Below are 25,965 nucleotides of genomic sequence, written 5' to 3'. Positions count from 1 at the left end.
GCTGGTGCTGTGGTATGTGTGTTACTGTTTGAGGCTAGCCGATTAAAGCGGAAGACGTCTACTCTCTATCCTATTAGCATATCACCTCTGACTGCGCAGTCACTCACTCCTCTGAAGTCACTCGCTGTAAGCGCTCTAGTCATCCCCTGATCTGCCTTTATGGGCTTCTTTCCCATCTATGCCTTTCATGACTTCACTTTTCATCGATTCCCTGTGAGTGCTTCCCCCTCACCCATGGTCTCTCATCACCCGTCTCTTTCTCTCGTGATATCTGCAGCAGAGATTGCAGGTATGACAGAGTAGAGTAGTCTCTGGAGGTTGCAGGAAGGCATTGTGGTCTTCATCAGTACCTGGATGATAATCCAAGCCCACGTTTGTTTGGGCCAGGGCCCAAAAGTTGTGCACTATGTAGGGAATAGGTTGCAATTTGGAATGCATACAGTGTGTCTATGTGAGATGGCGAGCCAGTGCTGAAACAACTGGCTTGTCTGTGTTGTGGTGATCCTGTTTGTTCTCGTGTTGCCGGATCATCTTTATCACATTAGTTGACTATCAATAGTCAATCACTACTTTTGTTTCAGTTCTACAGGGACCATTTTAGCCAGTGGCGTTGTAGGACTAACCCGAGTCATTGACACAGTGTAGGTTTGTTCAGTGCACAATTTGGATGCTGTTGAACTAAGGTGCACTATGCTACTACTTAGACACCATTGAGCTTGAAGTTGTGCAGAGGCATGTGCTGTGTGTGAATGGTTCAACAATTCTCAATTTATTCACCGCTGTTTGTTTCGACAATTAACTTTAATAAGATTGAGAAAGAGAGGGACAGCGGAGTTCATTATTCAAGGTTTTATTTAACCAGGTAAGTCAATTGAGAACCAAAACCAGTGAACAGGGCAACACACAATACTACTAAAAATAAATAAAACGCTATACGGAGGAAAGGTACATTCATCAAATATACAACGATAAGAAATGTACAGTGGGTCCAAGGCAACACAGCAGGGCTCCCGAGTGGCGCAGCGGTCTAAGGCACTGCATCTCAGTGCTAAAGGCGTCACTACAGACCCTGGTTCGATTCCGGGCTATATCACAACCGGCCTTGATCGGGTGTCCCGTAGGGGCACCGCACAATTGACCCAGCGTCGTCCGGGTTAGAGGAGGGTTTGGCCGGAGTAGGCCGTCATTGTAAATAAGAATTTGTTCTTAACCTGTTAGGGACAGACGTTCCGCTAGCGTTCCGCTATCCAATGGTATAGAGTGGTGCGAATTACAAATACCTCAAATGCAAAAACTTCAATTTTTCAAACATATGACTATTTTACACCATTTTAAAGACAAGACTCTCCTTTATCTAACCACATTGTCCGATTTCAAAAAGGCTTTACAACGAAAGCAAAACATTAGATTATGTCAGGAGAGTACCCAGCCAGAAATAATCACACACCCATTTTTCAAGCTAGCATATGTCACAAAAACCAAAACCACAGCTAAATGCAGCACTAACCTTTGATCTTCATCAGATGACACTCCTAGGACATTATGTTATACAATACATGCATGTTTTATTCAATCAAGTTCATATTTAAATCAAAAACCAGCTTTTTACATTAGCATGTTTTGTTCAGAACTAGCATTCCCACCGAACACTTCCGGTGAATTTACTAAATTACTCACGATAAACGTTCACAAAAAACTTAATTATTTTAAGAATTATAGATACAGAACTCCTTTATGCAATCGCGGTGTCCGATTTTAAAATAGCTTTTCGGTGAAAGCACATTTTGCAATATTCTGAGTAGATAGCCTGGCCATCACGGCTAGCTATTTTGACACCCACCAAGTTTGGCACTCACCAAACTCAGATTTACTATAAGACAAATTGGATTACCTTTGCTGTTCTTCGTCAGAATGCACTCCCAGGACTTCTACTTCAACACCCAATGTTGTTTTGGTTCCAAATAATCCATAGTTATATCCAAATACCTCCGTTTTGTTCGTGCGTTCAAGTCACTATCCGAAGGGTGACGCGCTGGCGCGTTTTGTGACAAAAAATGTAAAAATATTCCATTACCGTACTTCGAAGCATGTCAAACGCTGTTTAAAATCAATTTTTATGCGATTTCCTCGTAAAATAGCGATAATATTCCAACCGGGAGACGTTGTATCCGTTCAAACACTGAAAGAAGAAAATGGTGTCATCACATACACGCGCGCGCCAGTGTCATTGTTCTCAGAAGTACCACTCTCCAAAACCCCTACTGTTTTTTGCCTGAGATCCAATGAAAGCCTTAGAAAATGTCACGTTACAGCAGAGATCCTGTATTTTCGATAGAGGCTACAGAAGGCCAAGAAAGGGTCAGACAGGGCACTTCCCATATAGAATCTTCTCAGGTTTTGGCCTGCCATATGAGTTCTGTTATACTCACAGACACCATTCAAACAGTTTTAGAAACGTTGGGGTGTTTTCTATCCAAATCTACTAATTATATGCATATTCTAGTTTCTGGGCAGGAGTAATAACCAGATTAAATCGGGTATGTTTTTTATCCGGCTGTGAAAATACTGCCCCCTATCCCAAACAGGTTAACTGACTTGCCTAGTTAAATAATAAAAGACAATGATCAGCAGGTACATTGATCAGATAGCAGTTCAGTTAATGTTTTTGAAGGAGTGTAGTGGGATGACTGTGTCAAGTTTGAGGGTCTTTTGCGGCTCGTTCCAGTCATTGGCGGAGGAAAACTGTAATGAATGACGGCCAACGGAAGTGCAGGCTTTGGGAATGACCATTGTGATACATCTACCAGAGCGCAGGTTGCTATTGGTAGTGGAGATGTTGAGTGACTTCAATAAATTGGTACCAGTGGCTCTGACGTATATGTAACGAGGGCCAGTGATGTGTGTTGTAGGGACCACTGGTAACAAAGCGGATAGCAGTGTGATAAATTACATCTAGTTTGAGGAAGGTTTTGGGGCAAGCCTGTAAAACCACATTGCCAATTGGCTGGATTGTGTGCTTGGCAAAGTGGGTGAAGGATGTTTTTGTCGCAGTACAAATCCCGAATTGGTTCTAACTTTCGACTGAAGGTGGGTGATGTGTGTATGGAATGAGAGTGAGCAGTCCAGCCATATACCAATGTATGTGTCGACATACTCTAGCTCTGACCCATTTGTGGTGAGAATGTTAAGAGGGCATGCAGGTTGAGTTAGGTTCTGGTTGAAGAGTGTTCTTATAGGTTTTTTTTTGTATTAAAGAGTAGGTGAAGGTCAGAGAAGGCACGCTGGATGTTAAAGCTATGTTGTGGGGTGGTCAGCACAGTGTTCAGGGAGGGGCCAGTTGTGTACAGGATAGTGTTGTCGTTGGCATAAAGGTGGATGAGGGAGTTTCCAGCAGCATGCGCAACATTGTTAATATAAACAGAGAGTAGTGGTTGGGACAGCAGGCCCTCGGATTTGACACGTTGTAGTAGTTTTCAAACCAGGCTAGACAATTTTCTGAGAACCCTAGATAGATGAGTCTATTGAGCAGCATGCAGTGCCTAACCGATTCCAAAGCTTTAGCCAGATCAATAAAAATACGCAAAATACTTGTTGTCAAAAGCAGATATGTTTTAGAACCTTCAGTTTTGCACCCATTGCGAGTTTTGAAGCCAGGCTGCATCGCAGAAAGAGCACTGTGGGACTCCAGTTGGCTGGTTAAAGATTACTTGGTTGTGTGAAGGAACTCAGTCCATACCATTGCTAGGCTAATCTAAAGCCTATATTATAGCATACTTAGGCTAAAGCCCATACCATACACAAACTATATTTACATTTTAGTCATTTAGCAGACGCTCTTACGCAGACCGAGTTACAGGAGCAATTAGGGTTAAGTGCCTTGCTCAAGGGCACATCGACAGATTTCTCACCTAGTCGAACAAGCAACATTTTGGTTACTGTCCCAACCGCTAGGCTACCTGCCACCCTGCCCTACCAGCCTCTCTGCCTCCTATATCACAGGAGAGCCCAAATGGCTTAGGTGTGGCTATGGAACAGTATTAGCCTTGTGTTATAAGTGAGTAAAGAGACTCTGAATAACAGACCATAGCTAGGCCAAAGCCCATACCAGACCATAGCTAGGCCAAAGCCCATACCAGACCATAGCTAGACTACAGGAAGGTTCAAGACCCTATTATGGAACTGACCTAGAGGGTGTCTATTGAGCATGTAACAGTATTAGCCCTGTGTGCTAATGGTTGATAAGCACTGTAGCTGATAAGTCAATAAGAAATACTTGTGAGGTAACTATGTGAATAGGATCAGATGTCTATTAGGCCACTAGATCTTTTTGGTAAATAGGAAAATGTAGAAAAGAAGTGGAACACTCCGGGGCTCAGTTGCAATACATGTAATATATACCAAGTATAGTTTTGATAACCTGATAAAGGCAGCATAGCTTTCATCTGATAAGGGCTGAGACATTGTTGGAGGCACAAACTGTGTTTTGTGCTTACTAGTCGATTTAAGATGATCATAGCAGGTAGGTGGGTTGGTTAATTCTTGTACCTCCCTGTTCGGCATATTCCGCTTCTGCACAGTCATTGGTTTGGTTTCCACTGCTGCAGCCTGTTATGTGTGGTTGTCGGGGGTGTGTCAGTACTTCGTGACTGCGTTCTGCAGGCAGATACCTCTTTAAGCATAAACTACTGCAGATATCAAGACATTACACAATGGATGTTTAAGTTATATAAGGAGTTTAGCTCAATACATAAAACATTAGGCAGCAGCAAACTAGCAGCATCCTCCTGCAGCCGTATGTCTTATCTCCAGCTATTTACAGTGGCATGCATCTCCCTGGTTGTCAGCAGGCTAATAGTGTAATAATGCTGCTAAGGACACACAGCAGTTAAACTATATTCAGTAAGTTATATGAATGATGATAACATGGGCATATACCATCAGTAATCAAGTGGTTTAATTTATATAGAATATAATTGTAGTTCTTTCAGTTAACTCAGATCTCATTGGGTCATTGGTTAAGCCTTATTCAAGCAGGTCAAACAGGCCAATCTTTATAACACCCTGCGATGCCGTGGTTTCTTCATTCTTTGCCTCTTCACAAGTCTATTTGGTTACTGGCTCGTTAAGCAGCTTTCTTCAGAAAACTAGCTCTTAACTGTTCATTTCGGTGTGGATTTGATATTTCACTTGGATCACCAACAGGTATTTCACTTGGATCACCAACAGGTATGGATCACCATACCTGTTGCCTGGCCTACACGCAATTAGCATTGATAGCTCGCTAGCCCCTGCTTTAGCATCTCGCCTATAGCAGGTTTTGGCTACTTTTACCTGTGGTCTCTAGCTCACCATTTGGTGGCTAATGGCACCACAGGTGTTTTAGCTGTCAACCCCCATTCAGGCTGGCTGTTTTTTTCTTAGTGTTACACCACCATTGAAGCACCATCCCTTTTTAAATTATCCTGTAAAAGATGACCGAGCTGTGTTTCTACCTCGAGTTACTTGGTTTACAAACTGAGTCACTACTCATTATCTGACGCGATGGCTAGCTAACTTTCACTACACCGAAAGTATAAAGACTGCATTTATTTCCCACCACCCTGGTAAATAAAGCTGTCTGTTTCTGCTTACCTGGCTCAAGCTCACGTTACCCCGTGTTTCTCACAACTTTGCGTTGTAGTAGCAGGGTGTTGAGTAGCTAGCTATCTAGCCTCACGATTATTCCATCTGCTTTCGTCCGTGTTATTTAAAAAAAAATTACTTACCCAATTTCGTGGTATCCAATTGGTAGTTAGTCTTGTCCCATTGCTGCAACTCCCATACAGACTCGGGAAAGACAAAGGTCGAGAGCCGTGCGTCCTCCAAACATGACCTCACCAAGCCGCACTGCTGCATAACACAATTCCCACTTAACCCGGAAGCCAGCCGCACCAATGTGTTGGAGGAAACACCGTACAACTGGCGACCATGTCAGCGTGCATGCGCCTGGCCCGCCACAGGAGTCACTCGATGGGACAAGGACATCCCAGCTGGCCAAGCCCTCCCCTAACCCAGACCATGCTAGACCAATTGTGCGCTGCCTCATGGGTCTCCCGGTCACAGCCGGCTGTGACACAGCCTGGATTCGAACCAGGATCTGGAGTGACACAGCTAGCACTGCCTTAGAGCGCTGCGCCACTCGGGAGGCCCCGTCAAAACGAGTTGTCGACAGGCTTACCAGCCGAGTTGTCGACAGGCTTACCAGCCGAGTTGTCGACAGGCTTACCAGCCGAGTTGTCGACAGGCTTACCAGCCGAGTTGTCGGGGAAGGGGGAGAAAAAGCACCACAAGCCTAGTGTTATAACTCTCCTGTGACGATCTGAAGGATCATGTTACAATGGGTCTGCTCTACAGCGTGCTCTCTCTCGTAGAGGGGGAGAACGGGACGTCGGCTGTTTTATGGCGGTCATAAAGTCCATTTGCCTCTGCTCTGTCGATTGGAGATTGGAATGTAAACTGTGGAACACAGAGGCCCTTGGACATCAAAAGTTTGAATAATTAAACAATATTTCTATTTTTGAGAATGTGGGAGTGGTCTGTGGACACTTAACGTCTATGGGCTACGTGGGACGCTAGCGTCCCACCCACGGGACACACTATTCAACAGCCAGAGCGCCAAATTCGAAAACAACAAAATGTCATAATTCAAATTTCTCAAACATACAACTATTTTACACCATTTTATAGATCAACATCTCATTAATCCAACCACGTTGTCCGATTTCAAAAAGGCTTTACGGCGAAAGCATAAAGTTAATGATAGGACAGTACATAGACAAATCTGTCTTTGACAATCTTCATCAGATGACACTCCTTGGACATTATGTTAGACAATACATGCATTTTTTATTCTATCGAGTTCATATTTACATCCAAAAACAGCATTTTACAGTGGCGCGTGACGTTCAGAAAATGTATTCCCACCAAAACGGCCGGTGAATCAGCACTACAATCTACAAAAATACTTGTCATAAACGTTGATAAAATATTAAACTGTTATTCAAAGAATTATAGATTAACATCTCCTGAATGCAATCGCGTTGACAGATTTCAAAATAACTTTACTGGGAGAGCACACTTTGCAATAATCTGAGTACTGTGCTCAGAAAAAAACACCAGGCAATTATAGACACCGGCCATCTTGGAGTCATCTAAATGCATAAATATTCACTTACCTTTAAGGGACAGTCATGACAATTGTGTTTCATTTGGTGATCTCATGAAGGACAGAACATTCATTACGCTGTCTTTTGGTTGTGTACACTTCTTTAATTATGGGGTTAACATCAAATATTGTGAAATGTATATGATTAAACATGAGAGTATTTGTGAAAAGATGTGATGTTAACCCATACTTTCTCATTTAGGTTTTCATATAAAGTTAACCAAGTGAGCATAGACATTATGTCGGTGTCATGGACCGAGTTTAAAACTCACTCCTGTCAAAATGTACATTAGACCAAAAAATAAGGAGCTGTTGCTACATGTTGGAATGGTTAAGAAATCTACAAACTGAAGTAGTGTTGGCTACACGGAAATGGTTAAACTCTGAGACTATCGATCACTACAGATAAGAGCAAATCCTTAGACATATATAATTACTAATCTGCAGCTGGAAATTACGTAAGCCTAGTACTAGAATACCAACAACCGCGGAAGCATCTATTCTATGCAATGGCCATCTGTAAGCCTGACGTTTCCATTACAACAGACACTGTCCAGAGCCGCTGAGAAGGCTACAACCACGAAAGACATGTTACTTCTGGGGAAGTTAACTAGAGACTCTCTGAACTGACTCTCCAGCAGACGGACTGGCGATTCAAACAGAGGAGACAACGACATACGGTCGTAAATATATACCTCGCAATTATTTTCGAATGAGCGGCCGTTCGTGTGCAAAGGATTAGCATTTCAATGAATATAATTATCAACAGTGTGTAGTGAATCCATTTTGTCTTTCCTGCTCTCTGTCCCCACCCCTTTCCATTGTCTACCAAGCCGTCCTACCGGTTTAGCCCAATAGGGACTTAACACAATGCATTAATAGTAACCAATAACTATCTTGTTTATGTATTTCTGTGATTTGGTTAGTTAGGCTTAATTATTTACTTACTATGTGTATATCGCTGATTCATAATGGAGACTAGGATTTGAGCAGATATCCAAGGGTTTGCGACATTCAGAAATGAGACTGAGATAATAATGATATATTAATGTAAGACTAATCGATAAGATATGAAAATTCGGGAAATAGAAACTCTAAACATTTTCCCGTAGTGCCCCGACTTCCTAGTTAAAGTTTACATGATTTAGTTTAATCACGTATTAATAATTACACATAGAGAATTGATTTGATAATAAGTCTTCACATTTTAATGATGGTCACAGACACGACACTAGCAAAGCTTGCCCTGTCAATTGTGGGCATGATTCCTATCGGCCCACTCGTTGACCATGCTAGCTGTGTGCAATGCGCTAAGCTTGGCCCTGGTGTCATTTAAATGTTGAGTACAGTACATGCGCACATCCATTAGTCCACAAAGCTTGGAGAATGTGTTTACTTCTGAACAATGTTTCCTTTATTATCACCATTTCCTGCCATAATGTTCCTGTCATAACCTTGTTTAGTTCTAAACTGTGTGTCTATCTAACCCAGTGGGAAGTAGGGCAGCTAGAGGAGAATATTGATCAGTCACAAACAGAACTAACTGTTCCACAGCCTAAATGCATACAGTATAGGGAAAAAACAGTAATCTTCCCCCCTCTGGTTCTGTATGGAATGTAGTTGGGTTGTGTCAGGACAGCAGAGAAATCAACAGTAGCATGGTGACATCAGGGTCACAGTAGGGTAGAGTTGGGGTCAATAGTGCAGTGTCCTTGTGACCTGTAGGGTCTGTGTTGATGTTAAACAGATGGACCCTGTGTGTGTATGAGTACATGGGCTTTCCATGTCTGCCGGGGTTACTAGATCAGCCAATCACAATCTCTCTGAATGTCCCCACCTACCGATGGTCAAATCAGCATTCATGTGTGTTTTAAACTGAAGACTACATATACAGTACATAACACTGCCATGTGTTTTACTTTTTTTTATTGATGTGTACATGTATGCATGCATAGCGCCGTCTTGCACTAACTACTGATCCTCGTCAGTCAGTCGTTGGTGTGTTAAGTACTGTACAGAATGTGAACGATGAACAACAGTGCACCAGCAGCAGGTCTCTGTGTGTGTGAATGGACCCATTGTTCTGCTGGTGTAATCTCATGCAGTACTTTTCTTTCTCCTGGCTCTTTAAGCCTAGATGAGAGGGAATGTATTTATCTGCTTGCATACACACTGGACACTGCCTCGGACTAGTACAGGGGTCCTGAGGTTCTGTAGGGAAAGACAGCATGGGAGGGGAGTGGTGTATGGCTCCAACGTACTTAGTTGGTTGGTAGATTCCAGGCTGTTTTAGGGACTCTACAAGGCTCCATCTTTAATTCTGCAGACTGCAAAGTCTCTTGTATTTATGCTATAGGATCCAACTGTGACCAGCTCAAAGCAGACCAGACCCACATTCCCTCATCTCCTCTGGAGTTTTGATCAGCTGTGAGGTTGTTTGTTTGGTACACCATGTACTGACCTGTTGCTGTTTGAAGCTAGGCTATAAACTTGACACCTAGGCAGGCTGACTGGGAACTGTATTTGAGTGCAGGGAGATTCTGAGTTGATTCGGGTCAGGTCCGTTAGCCAGTAACCTTCCACTGAATCCTGACTTAAGCAAAGTGGGACTAGGTTGTTTGGGCCTGTATCAGAGTGCTGGCGGGTATTTTCTTAGGTGTAGCGAGTTAGGTCGCTTCTGGTTTTGGTCAATACCATAGCCCGGTTGGAGAGTGGGATCCTGCGGTGTCAGTCAATATCCTAGCTCAGCAGGGTGCTGGCTGTGTATGTGAGGTGAGCATGTTGGTTCAGTGGGTCGGGGGGGAGTGGTTCGGGGGGGGGTCAGAGGAGATGGAGGACTGCAGCGGCCTAGATTAAATCTCGCAAGAGCAACCTCAGTAAGTTAACATGACCTATCTGTTTATAATACCTCTGTCTCCCTCAATGTCAGTAGGTTCATATGACCCATTTGTCTGTCTCGATGGCCCCAGAATATTTTACCAGGGACTACAGTGACGCCCCACAAATATACTTGACTCTTTAAAGAATAATCTCAGCTAAAGCCCAACATATTTTTACATTTTATTTTTAACTTGTTTCAGGCCCACAAGGAAGGGGTGGAATGGGGAGGGTGGATGTAAAAGCATCCTCGGTTGATGAGCAACCTTAGATGTAGAGGGGGTGGGGGTTTAGGGCAGGCAGGCCCAGTGTCGGGTCCACCTCGATGACCTGCTGACGGGATGAAGAGTGACAGTGTAACTTGCTCTGCCTGATTACTCCAGTACATTCAATACCCATTACACAAGCATGGGGAGAGGGACGGAGGCCTTTCTGTTACATTACCCAGCATGCTTCTCTCTTATTACCTAGCCTGCCTCTCTGTCCTGTCAGCTGGTGTCTAATAGGGTTACAGGCATTCTCTGGCACTTAGCACGAGGTCACAACTAAGCTACTTATACCACGCAGGGCTCTAGTCGAGACTAACTTTTTCCACGGGTGGCGCTGGTGCAACTAACTTTCAGTTGATGGCCACAGCACATGATTTGGTCGCACAAATTTTTACCAGACCGGTGTCCCTTAACGTCGGCTCTGGGATTCTATCCAGCAACCTTTCGGTTACTGTCCCAACGTTCTTAACCGTTACGCTACCTGCCGACCCTATAGTGACCTACCCTCCATCCACACATACTGAACAAAAATATAAACTCAACATGTAAAGTGTTGGTCTCATGTTTCATGAGCTGAAATTAAAGATCCCAGAAATGTTCCATACGCACAAAAAAGTAATCTCTCAAATTTGGCGCGGAAGTGTGTTTACCTCCCTGTTATTGAGCATTTCTCCTTTTGCCAAGATAATCCATACACCTGACTGGTGTGGCATATCAAGAAGCTGATTAAACAGCATGTGCTGGGGACAATAAGGCCACTCTAAAATGTGCATTTTTGTCACACAACACAATGCCACAGATGTCTCGCATTTTGAGGGAGTGTGCAATTGGCATGCTGACTGCAGGAATGTCCACCAGAGCTGTTGTCAGAGAATGTAATGTTAATTTCTCTACCATAAGCTGGCTCCAATACTGTTTTAGAGAATTTGGCGGTATGTCCAACCTGCCTTACAGACCTCGTGTAACCATGCCAGCCCAGGACCTGTGGGGTCGTCTGAGACCAGCCACCCGGACAGCTGATGAAACTGTGGGTTTGCACAACCGAAGAATTTATGCACAAACTGTCAATCGTCTCAGGGAAGCTCATCTGGGTGCTCGTTGTCCTAACCAGGGTATTGACCTGACTGCAGTCGGCGTCATAACCGACTTCAGTGGCCAAATGTTTACCTTCAATGGCCACTGACATGCTGGAGAAGTGTGCTCTTCACAGATAAAGTTTAAAATGTGCTGGGCAGATGGCTTGTATCGCATTGTGTGGGCAAGTGGTTTGCTGATGTGAACAGCGAGCCCCATGGGGTTATGGTATGGGGTATGGGTATTTATTTATATATTTATATTTATATATATTTATATATATATTTATATATATATATTTATATATATTTATTTATTTATATATATTTATATATATATATTTATTTATATATTTATTTATATATATTATATTTTATTTATATATTTATATATTTATATATATATATTTATATATTTATATATATATTTATATTTATTTATATATATTTATTTATATATTTATTTATATATTTATTTATATATATATAAAATATATTTATTTACATTTATTTATTTTATATATATTTATTTATTTTATATATATTTATTTATTTTATATATATATATATACTGCTCAAATAAATAAAGGTAACACGTAAACAACACAATGTAACTCCAAGTCAATCAAACTGTCTGCACGGTGTTGGGCTGTAAGCACAACCCCCACCTGTGGACGTCGGGCCCTCATGGAGTCTGTTTCTGACCGTTTGAGCAGACACATGCACATTTGTGGCCTGCTGAAGGTCATTTTGCAGGGCTCTGGCAGTGCTCCTCCTGCTCCTCCTTGCTCAAAGGCGGAGGTAGCGGTCCTGCTGCTGGGTTGTTGCCCTCCTACGGCCTCCTCCACGTCTCCTGATGTACTGGCCTGTCTCCTGGTAGCGCCTCCATGCTCTGGACACTACACTGACAGACACAGCAAACCTTCTTGCCACAGCTCGCATTGATGTGCCATCCTGGATGAGCTGCACTACCTGAGCCACTTGTGTGGGTTGTAGACTCCGTCTCATGCTACCACTAGAGTGAAAGCACCGCCAGCATTCAAAAGTGACCAAAACATCAGCCAGGAAGCATAGGAACTGAGAAGTGGTCTGTGGTCTCCACCTGCAGAACCACTCCTTTATTGGGGGTGTCTTGCTTATTGCCTATAATTTCCACCTGTTGTCTATTCCATTTGCACAACAGCATGTGAAATGTATTGTCAATCAGTGTTGCTTACTAAGTGGACAGTTTGATTTCACAGAAGTGTGATTGACTTGGGAGTTACATTGTGTTGTTTAAGTGTTCCCTTTATTTTTTTGAGCTGTGTGTGGTTATATATATATATATATATATACTACCGTTCAACAGTTTGGGGTCACTTAGAAATGTCCTTATTTTCCATGAAAACATGCATGAAATGAGTTGCAAAATGAATAGGAAATATAGTCAAGAGGTTGACAAGGTTATAATGATTTTTAATTGAAACAATTGTGTCCTTCGAACTTTTCTTTTGTCAAAGAATCCTCCATTTGCAGCAATTACAGCCTTGCAGACCTTTGGCATTCTAGTTGTCAATTTGTTGAGGTAATCTGAAGAGATTTCCCCCCATGCTTCCTGAAGCACCTCCCACAAGTTGGCTTGATGGGCACTTCTTACATACCATGCGGTCAAGCTGCTCCCACAACAACTTGATAGCGTTGAGATCCGGTGACTGTGCTGGCCACTCCATTATAGACAGAATACCAGCTGACTGCTTCTTCCCTAAATAGTTATTGCATAGTTTGGTGCTGGGCTTTGGGTCATTGTCCTGTTGTAGGAGGAAATTGGCTCCAATTTAAGTGCCGTCCACAGGGTATGGCATGGCGTTGCAAAATGGAGTGATAGCCTTCCTCCTTCAAGATCCCTTTTACCCTGAACAAATCTCCCACTTGACCCCCACCAAAGCACCCCTGGACCATCACATTGCCTCCAACATGCTTGACAGAGGGTGTCATGCACTCTTCCAGCATCTTCATTTTTTCTGCATCTCACAAATGTTCTTTTTTGTGATCCGAACACCTCAAACTTTGATGTCTGTCCATAACACTTTTTTCCAATCTTCCTCTGTCCAGTGTAATTTTGTATAATTTAAATTGAAAAACGTATGTTTTTGAATCCGGCGTCATTTTGTGTTCATGTTCATTAACCATGTGCCTCCAGTCTGTGAGAGGAGCTGCCCTCTCTCTTCCAGTATTCATGAGACTCTGTGGTTGTGTGTGCAGGGACAAAAGGTGAGCAGGAACACAGGGCTGAGCTCCGGCATGGGGCTGAGAGGAGGCATGGTCTGCCCAGTCACCCGATGACACCCGACACTACTGCAGTCAGCCAGGCGAGGAGAGAGGAGGAGGGAAAGTGGTCAGTAAGAAAAGAAGAGGATGAGAGAGACAAAGAAAAAGTGAGGAAACGAGAAAGAAACAGGACGTTAGTGAAACAATTACCAGAGTCTCCTCTCGTCTGTCAGGTGTGTATTGACTAGTGACCAGCCTCTTAGCACCTCGATCACTCTGTAACCTCTGTGGCTCTGCTCAGGGTACAGGGCAGAGCAGTGAAAGGAGCCAAGTGGGACAATGTAAGAGGATAACGATCTTATCCCGTGATTATCATTCTGTACTGCAGTCTGCAGGGGTTGAAATATTATCACAGCTCTGAAGCTACCAGAATAACCCAGTTATTATTCTGAAACGGCCCCTTGTAAAGATGTGACAATGTGATCCTGATCATCTCAAAGTTTTTGGGTTTTCATTTTAAATATTTTCCCAGATTTTGAACAAAGACAAATAGATTCCAGAATACAATTGACATATCTGTCAGTATGTGCATTAACAAAGGGGGTAAACAAATCTGATGATGATCATCATCAGATTTTATTGGTCACATGCAGATGTTAATGCGAGTGTAGCGAAATGCTTGTGCTTCTAGTTCCAACTATGCAGTAATATCTAACAAATTCACAACAACTACCTTATACACACACACACACACACACGTAAAGGGATGAATATGTACATATAAATGTATGGGTGAGCGATGGCGTGCGCCATAGGCAAGATGCGGTAGATGGTATAGAATACAGTATATACATATGAGATGAGTAATGTAAGATATGTAAGCATTATTAAGTGGCGTTATTTAAAGTGACTAGTGATACCTTTAAGTCCATTTATTTAAGTTGCCAGAGATTTGAGTCTTGTTGGCAGCAGCCTCTCTATGTTAGTGATGGCTGTTTAACAGTGTGGGTGGACCATTTCAGTTTGTCCGTGATGTGTCCGCCGAGGAACTTAACTTTACACCTTCTCCACTACTGTCCCGTCGATTGGGGGGGCTCACCCTGCTGTTTCCTGTAGTCCACGATCATCTCCTTTTTGTTGACGTTGAGTAAGAGGTTATTTTCCTGACACCACACTCCGAGGGCCCTCACCTCCTCCCTGTAGGCCGTCTCGTCATTGTTGGTAATCAGGCCTACCACTGTTTTGTCGTCTGAAAACTTGATGATAGAGTTGGAAGCGTGCATGGCCACACAGTCATGGGTGAACGGGGATTACAGGAGAGGGCTGAGAATGCACCCTTGTGGGGCCCCAGTGTTGAGGATCAGCAGGGTGGAGATGTTGTTTCCTACCTTCACCACCTGGGGGCGGCCCGTCAGGAAGTCCCTCAGACCCAGGGTCTCGAGCTTAATGACGAGTTTGGAGGGTACTATGGTGTTAAAAACTGAGCTGTAGTCAGTGAACAGCATTCTTACATAGGTATTCCTCTTGTCCAGATGGGATAGTGCAGTGTGATGGTGATTGTATCGTTAGTGGACCTATTGGGGCGGTAAGCAAATTTGAGTGGGTCTAGGGTGTCAGGTGGGGTGGAGGTGATATGATCCTTGACTAGTCTCTCAAAGCACTTCATGATGACAGAAGTGAGTGCTACGGGCGATTAGTTATTTAGTTCAGTTACCTTAGCTTTCTTGGGAACAGGAACAGTGGTTGCCATCTTGAAGCATATGGGGACAACAGACTGGAATAGGGATTGGTTGAATATGTCCGTAAACACACCAGCCAGCTGGTCTGCACATGCTCTGAGGACGCAACTAGGCATGCCTTCTGGGTCGGCAGCCTTGCGAGGGTTAACACGTTTAAATGTTTTACTCACGTTGGCCACAGAGAAGGAGAGCCCACAGGCTTTGGGTAGCGGGCCGTGTCAGTGGCACTGTATTGTCCTCAACGCGAGCAAAGAAGTTGTTTAATTTGCCTGGGCGCAAGACGTCGATGTCCGCGACTGGGCTGGTTTTCTTTTTGTTATCCATGATTGACTGTAGATCCTGCCACACGTCTCGTGCTTGAGCCGTTGAATTGCGATGATACCAGTCTTGTGTGTGTGTTTTTCAGAAGAGGAGTTGAGGAAGCTACGAGAGGAAACCAACGTGGAGAAGATAAAGGAAGAGCTGGAGAGAGAGAGGGGGAAGAGAATCGACCTCGAACTGAGGATGAACGAGGTGCTAAAATCCAGGTGTGTGTGTGATGGAAAGAGCGAGGGGAACCAAATGTGTGTCGTCTCATTCTCTAAGTGTTGCTTGCTTAGAGAGCACTTAGTTAGTCACGTCACTCTCCGTCTGTCTGTGCTGCCTTCAGTGCTGCAACCCTCCACTCCCTGCCTACCATCCTGCCTACCCCAGTGAGTTGTCCTTCGGTGGGGTGGATCATCCTGGGCGGCAGCGGGTATAAATAGCTGCCCCTGCAGCTTGGTTGGCACATGGCAGGGAATTCCTCAAGGACCTGTGTGTGTGTGTGTGTGTGCTCACTGTAGTGTTTGTATGTGTCATAACCAAATCACACGCTTCTATATCAGAGCGCAGAGCATGACGCAGCAGTTATGTTAGTCTTGGGACGTTTCACTTCTGTGTCTCAAAACTATCTTTTGGTATTTGTTTCATTAGTCCATTGTTGATATAGTCCCAAACATGTTTTGCATGTCAGCAATCAAGTTTAACATGCAAAACTTTCAAAATACAGAAATGCTGCAAGTACCAAAATAGCGTTTTTGGGTGGAATTTTCCTTTAAGTAAAGCTTCGGGTTCACCCAGTCCAGTCAGAATGGATTTCAGTGGCATTTTAGCTCCTGCCAAAAAGGACACAATGTGGAATGTCTCCTTGGCCTTACAGTAAGGTCCATAAGGCCATAGAGGGGGCATGAAGACACATTACACATCAAATAACCAAAATCTTAGGGTGCATAAAGCCCATTAATGTTTGTTTACATAGTGTTGCAAAGACTCACTCTTTCTGTCTTTCTCCTCTTCTCTTTTTCTATACTTCCATCAGTTTGGAAGACTCGCCGCCACAGCCTGCCCGTAAACCCCCGTCTCCAACGCCTGCTGCCAATGGCAAAGACACAGGTAAGCAAGGCAAAGTGGACTATGGTGTAACACCTATGACTGCTGATTAGTTTCCCCAAAAAACTGCCCTTACCTTTACTGTTTATGGAATTGAAGAGACCAGATTGATACTGCTCACAACTATCACAGTCCTTTAGATCTGCAAAGACTGAAAAGGATAAGGGAATAATCTGTAGAAAAGTCACTTAAATCAGATGCCAGTTTCGGTATTTAACGAGCTAAGCTTTCAAGCTTTGGGTCAGAGGAAACCTTTGTCAGAAACAGCAGTAACTCTCATAGATCACTGAAATAAAAGGGTTTGTAGGGCCACAGGGCAGCTAGGGACTGAGAGACTGTGGGAAGGCATTCAGGAGTCAGGTTGAAGCCAGTGGGAGTCTGGTGGGACTGTAGAGCCGAAGGGAAAAGGACAGGAGACAGAACAGGGGGAGGGACTGACGTTTGCGCTGACGCTTTGGGAACTGGGATATTTTTTATTTATTTCACCTTTTATTTAACCATGTAGGCAAGTTGAGAACAAGTTCTCGTTTACAATTGCGACCTGGCCAAGATAAAGCAAAGCAGTTCGACACATACAACAACACAGAGTTACACATGGAAAAAACAAAACATACAGTCAATAATACAGTAGAAAAATAAGTCTATACAAAGTGGGCAAATGAGGTGAGATAAGGGAGGTAAAGGCAAAAAAGGCCATGGTGGCAAAGTAAATACAATATAGCAAGTAAAACACTAGAATGGTAGATTTGTAGTGGAAGAAAGTGCAGAGTAGAAATATAAATAATGGGGTGCAAAGGAGCAAAATAAGTAAATACAGTAGGGGAAGGGGTAGTTGTTTGGGCTAAATTATAGATGGGCTATGTACAGGTGCAGTGGTGTGGATGTTTTACAGTGGGAGTGTGTAGGGATGACTATTCTTGGAAGACTGTAATAACCCCGTGGGGGGGGGGGGTTCAGGATGGTGGAGAATCTATTTTCTCCATGGGGGATTTCACATATGTGACTCACCACCTGGATTCGGTCTTATGTCGCAAAATTTGAAATTGTGTTTTTTACATTGGATAAAAGTGGAGACTCAGAGCTACAAAATGGTATGTCCTACACTGCATTTTTGAGGAACAATGGGAAAGTAATTCTGCTTTGAAAGTTAATTAATTTGTAAACTTACTTTTGAGAAAATGGCAGTTGAATGTTTTCGTATCTATTGAAGAGCTCTTCTTTGTCTACACCCATTCAGCATTGTTCACACCCTCTTACGCTTTGGCCCCACCCATCTCGTTTTGCTTTCTGAGCGTTCAGAGCGCACACTTGATGCTCTAGCCAATGATTTGTTTACCTCTGGATAACATGAAAACAGCCTAACCAGCTCTGCTGGCAATAATTTCATTACGCTTTTTTGCTGACGTTTACTGACACCAGCCATATTCAACGGGTGTTGTACACGTTAGCTTAAAACATGTACAGTTGAAGTTGGAAGTTTACATACACCTTAGCCAAATACATTTAAACTCAGTTTTTCACAATTGCTGACATTTAATCCTAGTAAAAATTCCCTGTTTTAGGTCAGTTAGGATCTCCACTTTATTTTAAGAATGTGAAATGTCAGAATGATAGTAGAGAGAAGGATTTATTTCTTTCATCACATTCCCAGTGGGTCAGAAGTTTACATATACTCAATTAGTATTTGGTAGCATTGCCTTTAAATTGTTTAACTTGGGTCAAATGTTTCGGGTAGCCTTCCACAAGCCTCCCACAATATATTTGGTGAATTTTTGACCCATTCCTCCTGACAGAGCTGGTGTAACTGAGTCAGGTTTGTAGGCCTCCTTGCGCGCACATGCTTTTTCAGTTCTGCCCACAGATTTTCTATAGGATTGAGGTCAGAACTTTTTGATGGCCACTCCAATACCTTGACTTTGTTGTCCTTAAGCCATTTTGATACAACTTTGGAAATATGCTTGGTCATTGTCCATTTGGAAGACCCATTTGCGACCAAGCTTTAACTTCTTGACTGATGTCTGTAGATGTTACTTCAATATATCCACATAATTTTCCCTCATCATGATACCATCTATTTGTGAAGTGCACCAGTTCCTCCTGCAGCAAAGTACCCCCACAACATGAAATTGCCACCCCCGTGCTTCAAGGTTGGGATGGTGTTCTTCGGCTTGCAAGCCTCCCCCTTTTTCCTCCAAACATAACGATGGTCAATATGGCCAAACAGTTCTATTTTTGTTTCATCAGACCAGAGGAAATTTCTCCAAAAAGTACAATCTTAGCTCCCAGTCTGGCTTTTTTTATGGGGGTTTTGGAGCAGTGGCTTCTTCCTTGCTGAGTGGCCTTTCAGGTTATGTCGATATAGGACTCGTTTTACTCTGGGTATAGGTACTTTTGTACATGTTTCCTCCGGCATCTTCACAAGGTCCTTTGCTGTTGTTCTGTGATTGATTTGCACTTTTCGCACCATAGTACATTCATCTCTAGGAGACAGAACGCGTCTCCTTCCTGACGGCTGCATTGTCGGATGGTGTTTATACTTGCGTACTCTTGTTTGTACAGATGAACGTGGTACCGTCAGGCATTTGGAAATTCCTCCCAAGGATGAACCAGACTTGTGGAGGTCTACAATTTCTTTTTCTGAGGTCTTGGCTGATTTATTTTGATTTTCCCATGATGTCAAGCAAAGAGGCACTGAGTTTGAAGGTAGGCCTTGAAATACATCCACAGGTACACCTCCAATTGACTCAAATGATGTCAATTAGCCTATCAGAAGCTTCTAAAACCATGAGATAATTTTCTGGAATTTTCCAAGCTGTTTAAAGGCACAGTCAACTTAGTGTATGTAAACTTCTGACCCACTGGAATTGTTATACAGTGAATTATAAGTGAAATAATCTGTCTGAAAACAATTGTTGGAAAAATTACTTGTGTCATGCACAAAGATGTCCTAACCCACTTGCCAAAACTATAGTTTGTTAACAAGGGATTTGTGGAGTGGTTGAAAAACGAGTTTTAATGACTCCAACCTAAGTGTATGTAAACTTCCGACTTCAACTGTAGCTAGCTAGGTAGGTAAACAATGAACCTAGCTAGGTAAACAATGTGTAAGATTACACTCGTCACGTAACTAACGAGCCTGCCGTCTAACGTTAGCTAGTTAAACAACAACGAACATAGTGGTTCTTCCTTTAAAAGTTGTGGCGTACTGCAGCACGTTATTTAAGTCTCAGCCATTGTTGCCAGAATGATGCAATTTACCACAATATGCCACCATCTATCACAAACGACCGCAGCATAAGCTCAACATTTTAAGGAAAAACCACTGTACTAACGTTACCCTGCATGAATCTGCTGGGAGCTAACCAACCATGTTTCAATGTTAGCTAGCTAACATTAGTCTCTAACTAGAAAAGCAAACAGCTCTGGGATATGAATAATAACGCCAGCCTTAGAGCTAACAGTACACTTTAGCTTAAGACATGTAGCTAGCTAGCTAGGTAAACGTGTATGATCACACTATCATGCATGATGGATGCGTCTCCCTGTCACGGATGCCATGCCACTGTTGCCCGAAGTTTGAAGATGTAATCCGGAGACAGGTGTTTTCTCTATCATACTCTAATTCCACTGATTTCAAAACTTGATCCTCCAGAAAGTGGAGAGCAACACTTATCCAGCTCCACTACACAATACATATATTTTTTTAAAGCCGTGTTCGACAGGATTACCAACAGACTGACCAGCTCAAATAGACAGCGTTCTATATGGCAGACCAATCTGAACTCCTCTCTCGGCATGTCCAACCCTCTCATTATCTCAGCCAATCATGGCTAGTGGGAAGGTTGCTATCTTTCTGTGGCTTAACCAACAAGGCTCGTAATTTTAACAATTTTATTGGTATTTACAGATGGCATACAAGTTTGTTATTAAGGCACATGAAAGTTCACATGTTCCCGAAGGCATTTCTGCCAACAAAAAAATATGAATGGCTCTCATGTTAAGTCGTGACTTGTGACATACGCATAGTTTCCTGAAACGGGTCACATATTCTCACACACACACACACACACACACACACACACACACACACACGCTTGTCCTTAATCCCTTGAGTCAATGCAGAATACACACACACACCTCAAACTTGGAGATGGGAAGCTAGGAACACAAGCATTTCGCTACAACCCCAATAACATCTGCTACAACCCCAATAACATCTGCTACAAATGTCTATGTGACCAATAACATTTTATTTGATAAACAGGTATTCTCATATCAAAACAATTACTTCAAAAAACTCTGTTTCCCCTCACACACAGTTTCCCCATTCATTTTAAAACTCTAACCCAGCAGTAAGGACAGGCAGCTTTAATAACAGTGTTAAGTGCAAAACACTTTCTGGGTGCTGAACATCCTCATTAGCAGATATATATATATTTTAGTGTGTGTGGAGCACAGGCTGCCTGGCAGTAATCTATCTGTTAGCAGGCTGGAAGAATACACTGTTTGTGTGCGTGGGTTGGGGGAGAGGAGCTGTAGAAGTATCTCTTGAAAATAAATTATTTTAGGGTTCCAGAACCAGTTGTTCGTCTAGTAGCTTCAGGTGCTGGTGACACTGGCAAGGGTGTTTTATTTTAGGAAATGGGCTAAGTTTTGAATCTAGGCCAGACAGGCCCACAGTGTTAGAGCAGCCTCACCAAATGTAGAATGTGTGTATGTGTGCGTACATGAACTTGTGTTTCTGTAAGAGACACAAGGAGCTCAGTGTGTAATTTAGGTTAATGGGTCTTTGGTATTAACTCTAAATTAAACCAGCTTCTTAACTGGGAGATCTACAGACCTGTCTCCTTCTCTACCTGTCTTCATTTCAATAAACAGCTTCAGGTAGTTATAGAAGTTGCCCTTAGGCACAGCTCTAGGAACATAAATGCCAAACCGACAGGGAGGCAACTTCATTGTACTAATTATAAGCCTGTGCTGCCTGTCTCTCTCTCTCTTGTTCTCGCTCTCCCTCTTTCTGTCTTTTGAATGCATGTTTATTTATATTCAGTAACAAGATGAAAGAACATGCATGAGTCCTCTTCCAAGTATACAATAACATACAACACCCACACAAGAAGCCTAATGACAACATGATCTTCAACTCTGCCCCTCCAGACAAAGAGAAGCCGCCACAGGGGGAGACCCTGTACTTGCGGGCGTGGAGGTGGCTCTACGACAGGGTGGGGGTCTACATAGAAGACTTCCGCTTCGTCCCGGAGGAGAACACTGTGGAGGCTGAGGAACCGCTAAGTGCTAAAAGGTACGTTGCTGTGTTCCTACAATGTGTTGTCAAAACCATAGAAATAGAATGAATGGGTCCACCCATCATGGAATATTGGTTTTGAATGGCAATGTCTGTTCTTGTAATCTTATTTCTATGTAATAAACTAGGTGAAAACAGCAGTCACATTGAGAGGCTGTGTTGTAGCAGTCATTATCGGAATTGTGTGTTTATGTTGCACCCCTCATGGCCAGTTAGCTACCACTCACAAAAACAGTAGTAGTCTTTTACCCAAACCTTAATGGTAGTGATGTGAATTCTATACAGACACAAGACATCTGGACATTCTGTATGCGTTGCACATCACTGCATGAGCAACATGACCAGGGTGGTTTTCAGTAGGAAGTAAGCTATTTTAAAACGGTGTGAAACCATGTAACACTCACAGAAACATTAGTGTGGTGTTCAGACATTTGATTGGCTGGTAGGCCCTTCCTGTCTGGGTTTAATATGAGGTCATGTAAGGCAGATTGGCCACAGGGAGTGAATACAATGTCTGTGCCCTCTGGTGGTGGCTTGACCATACTACAACTCCCTGCAGCCATTGACTGAGGCTATAGACATTGCCCTCGGTGCACTGATTTAGGATCAGCTTCACTATCCCCCAATTCTAACCTTTACCATTAGGGGGTGAACTCCGAATGGTGACATATGAGATGCAACTCATGTCATGCTCCTCTTTACTCCACTTTAAGCTAGCTGGGTTCAGTCTAGGACTTGGCTCATTCTCCTGCTAGGCACAGATCCGATTGTGACCTTTGGCAGGAGGCTACTGTAAACACACATACATACGCAGTTTGAAGTGCACACGGATTGGATAAAAGTTGGCAGCGCAGGTCGAAAGCTCTAGAAATAAAGGATGTGCTGTATTGCAGCTGACCTTGTGGAGAGAACAGAGAAATAGATTGAGCTCTTCATTCTTTCCTCTCCTCCTCGCCTCTGTGTGACTCATAAACAGAATGATCAGTGGGTTGAGGTGTAGCCACCTCCGCCAGCAGAAACACTTCTCTCTTTTAGTAGATGTTTGAGAATTCTGTTCCCCCACGGTATGGTGTCTGTGTAAAGTGCATGCTAAAGTTCATGTTGTATCATCTACCATTGTATGTCCCTCTCTCTCTCCAGGCTAACAGAAAACATGAGGCGACTCAGTGAGTTTTTATAGATTAATACCCATTCAGAACCTTCTGCCATTCAGCTACTGTTGTTGTCAGATATTGTTGTAATGTGACAATAGGTTGATGACTGATTTTTGTATTTTTCCAGAGCGAGGAGCCAGACCTGTAACTAACTTCATGAGGAACCTCTCAGCCTTATCCAACTGGCACTCTGTATACACCTCCGCTATTTCCTTCATAGTGAGTACGACTGCTCCTATCTGTCTTTTTAAAGGGATATATGCGAGTCGTGTCCGAATCATCTAGAAGTAACTTCATTGAGCTACACAATTAATTTGAGAAACTTTAGGATGATTTGGACATGAAGCGCCAAAAAATGCTAATATCGGTACCATTGACTTGCATTGGAGTTGTGCCACAAATGTATAAGTTAGCATTTGGAAACAAGGCCAGGCAAACAAAACCAAAGCATGATTTCTGTCATACCATATCCATAGACTGCTTATAGGGTAAGGAAACTAATATGTAACTTGGGTGAACTATCCCTTTAGTGAGCTGTCCTGTTTGAGTTTGACTAGTTAAATAAAGGTTAATTAAAAAAATGTTAAATGTACTACTGTAAACATTATCTCAAGGCTTTGACACATGCTATTCTATAGAGATAGACATCGACCAAATGTCTAATCTAATGCTTGTCTCTTCAAGTTCCTCTCATTCAATGCCCCAAATCTCCCACTATATTCAGTAGCGCTTGTCATTTGGAAAACTTGTATATTAAATCTGATTGTGAGAAATAGGATCTAGGCTAAGTACTGTATATAATGATGAATGTCATTTGTGTTTCCTTCTGTCTCAGATCTACATGAATGCTGCATGGCATGGCTGGGCCATCCCCATGTTCCTCTTCTTGGCCATCCTGAGGCTCTCCTTGAATTACCTCATTGCTAAGTAAGACAAGAATACTACACACACACACACACACACACATACACATACACATATATTACATTGTCATTTATTGGTGATGATGAGTGATGCAACTAAATTCCGGACTATAAGCCGCAAATTTTTTCCCACGCTTTGAACCCCGCGGCTTAAACAATGACGCGGCTAATATATGGATTTTTCCCGCTTTCAAATAGTTTTCTCTCCAAAAAAACACATTCTGTGACGTGCTCAGTTTTTTGGCGGCGTGAAGCTTTCATTAGACCAATGAAATTGCCGAACGTGTTAAGGTCAAACAACTTTTTTGTTTACTGTTTAGATTAAATCGAGCGCTCTCAAACTTCCCATCATTCTGATGACGGTAGTCATTTTGTCACCCTCATCATGGCAAAGACACGGAGAAATGCATATGATGCAGCTTTCAAGTTGAAGGCGATTGATCTGGCTGTTGGAAAAGGAAATGGAGCTGCTGCACGGGAGCTTAGTCTTAATGAGTGGATGATAAGACGTTGGAAACAGCAGCGTGAGGAATTGACTCAGTGCAAAAAGACAACTAAAGCTTACTGCTAATTTTTTATTTTTTGTTACAAGCCGTGTTTCGTTAAAGCCTATTTATTTTTGTTACAAGCCGTGTTTCGTTAAAGCCTATTTATTTTTGTTACAAGCTGTGTTTCGTTAAAGCCTGTGTAAAGTTCATTTGTTTCAATGTACCGGTAGGCACCTGCGGCTTATAGACATGTGCGGCTTATTTATGTTCAAAATATATTTATTTTTTTAATTCAGTGGGTGCGGCTTATATTCAGGTGCGCTTAATAGTCCGGAAATTACGGTAAATTTAATTTATTGATGATGATGAGTGATGCAACCACACTGAACCAGAGTATATGAGTGGAGCTGGAGCGAGAGCGTGGAGCAAAATTCCCAAAGGCTGGAGCGTCGGCCTTCTCACCTGCTCCAATTTTGCTCCAGCAGCGCTCACGTCACGAGCTCAGGGCATGCCCACTCTAGCATGCATTTGTAGTTTACTTGTGTGCTGCAATAGCCCCTTGCTTTAGCTACTGAAATTGTGGTCAGGAAATATTTTCATAAAGAAACTGATAAAACAGATGCTAAATCAAGGTCTTACAAAGATGAGGACCAAGAGAGGGAGTGCAGTGATGTAGTGTCCACAACTAAAGAATCATTGTGCAATCTGAAAAGACATGTATCCAAAAAGCATGATGGTGTACTTACTACGTGCACATGCTAAAAGAAAGGTGTGTGTGTGTGTGTGTGTGTGTGTGTGTGTGTGTGTCATAACAAAGTGTGTCATTGTAGCAAAGTATTTATAAACAAAATATTTGATCTGTTAAACTTTTTGTTCATTTTCATTCTATTATCTATACAATAGGCCATAATTGATTCTGGACCAATATTATTTTTATTTTATTTAACTAGGTAAGTCAGTTCTTCATTGTAAATTCTTATTTACAACGATGGCCAAACCCGGACGATGCTGCGCCAATTGTGCGCCCCTCTATGGGACTCCCAATCACGGCCGGATGTGATACAGCCTGGATTCGAACCAGGGACTGTAGTGACGCCCAATAGGCCTGGAATATTCCCACATTCAAGCAGCTTTACGTTTTGATTGGGTTATTTAGCCTAAACTTTTAGGCCTACATATAGAAAAATAAAAAACCAACTCTGCATCTCTGCCCAGCCTGGCAAGAGTGGCCAAAAGGATGTTTAGCATCCCCAGTGGCTGTGCAAGTGTGGAGAGA

General features: G+C 42.8%; 1 protein-coding gene across 3 annotated transcripts in view; it reads left to right on the top strand.

Annotated features, from left to right (window-relative positions):
* LOC106609111 (GRAM domain-containing protein 4) overlaps nucleotides 1-25,965 on the top strand; it is a 68,639-nt gene that overhangs the window by 28,352 nt on the left and 14,322 nt on the right. For all 3 annotated transcript variants that reach the window (XM_014207532.2, XM_014207533.2, XM_014207535.2), the window contains 6 exons: nucleotides 15,816-15,936; nucleotides 16,749-16,822; nucleotides 21,977-22,121; nucleotides 23,265-23,290; nucleotides 23,406-23,497; nucleotides 24,114-24,205. In XM_014207532.2, the coding sequence (XP_014063007.1) occupies nucleotides 15,816-15,936; nucleotides 16,749-16,822; nucleotides 21,977-22,121; nucleotides 23,265-23,290; nucleotides 23,406-23,497; nucleotides 24,114-24,205 (550 nt within the window). The remainder of the gene's footprint in view (nucleotides 1-15,815; nucleotides 15,937-16,748; nucleotides 16,823-21,976; nucleotides 22,122-23,264; nucleotides 23,291-23,405; nucleotides 23,498-24,113; nucleotides 24,206-25,965) is intronic.

Source organism: Salmo salar, chromosome ssa07 (genome assembly GCF_905237065.1).
Source record: "Salmo salar chromosome ssa07, Ssal_v3.1, whole genome shotgun sequence".
Taxonomy (NCBI): Eukaryota; Metazoa; Chordata; class Actinopteri; order Salmoniformes; family Salmonidae; genus Salmo; species Salmo salar.
This window is presented reverse-complemented; position numbering and strand designations above follow the sequence as displayed.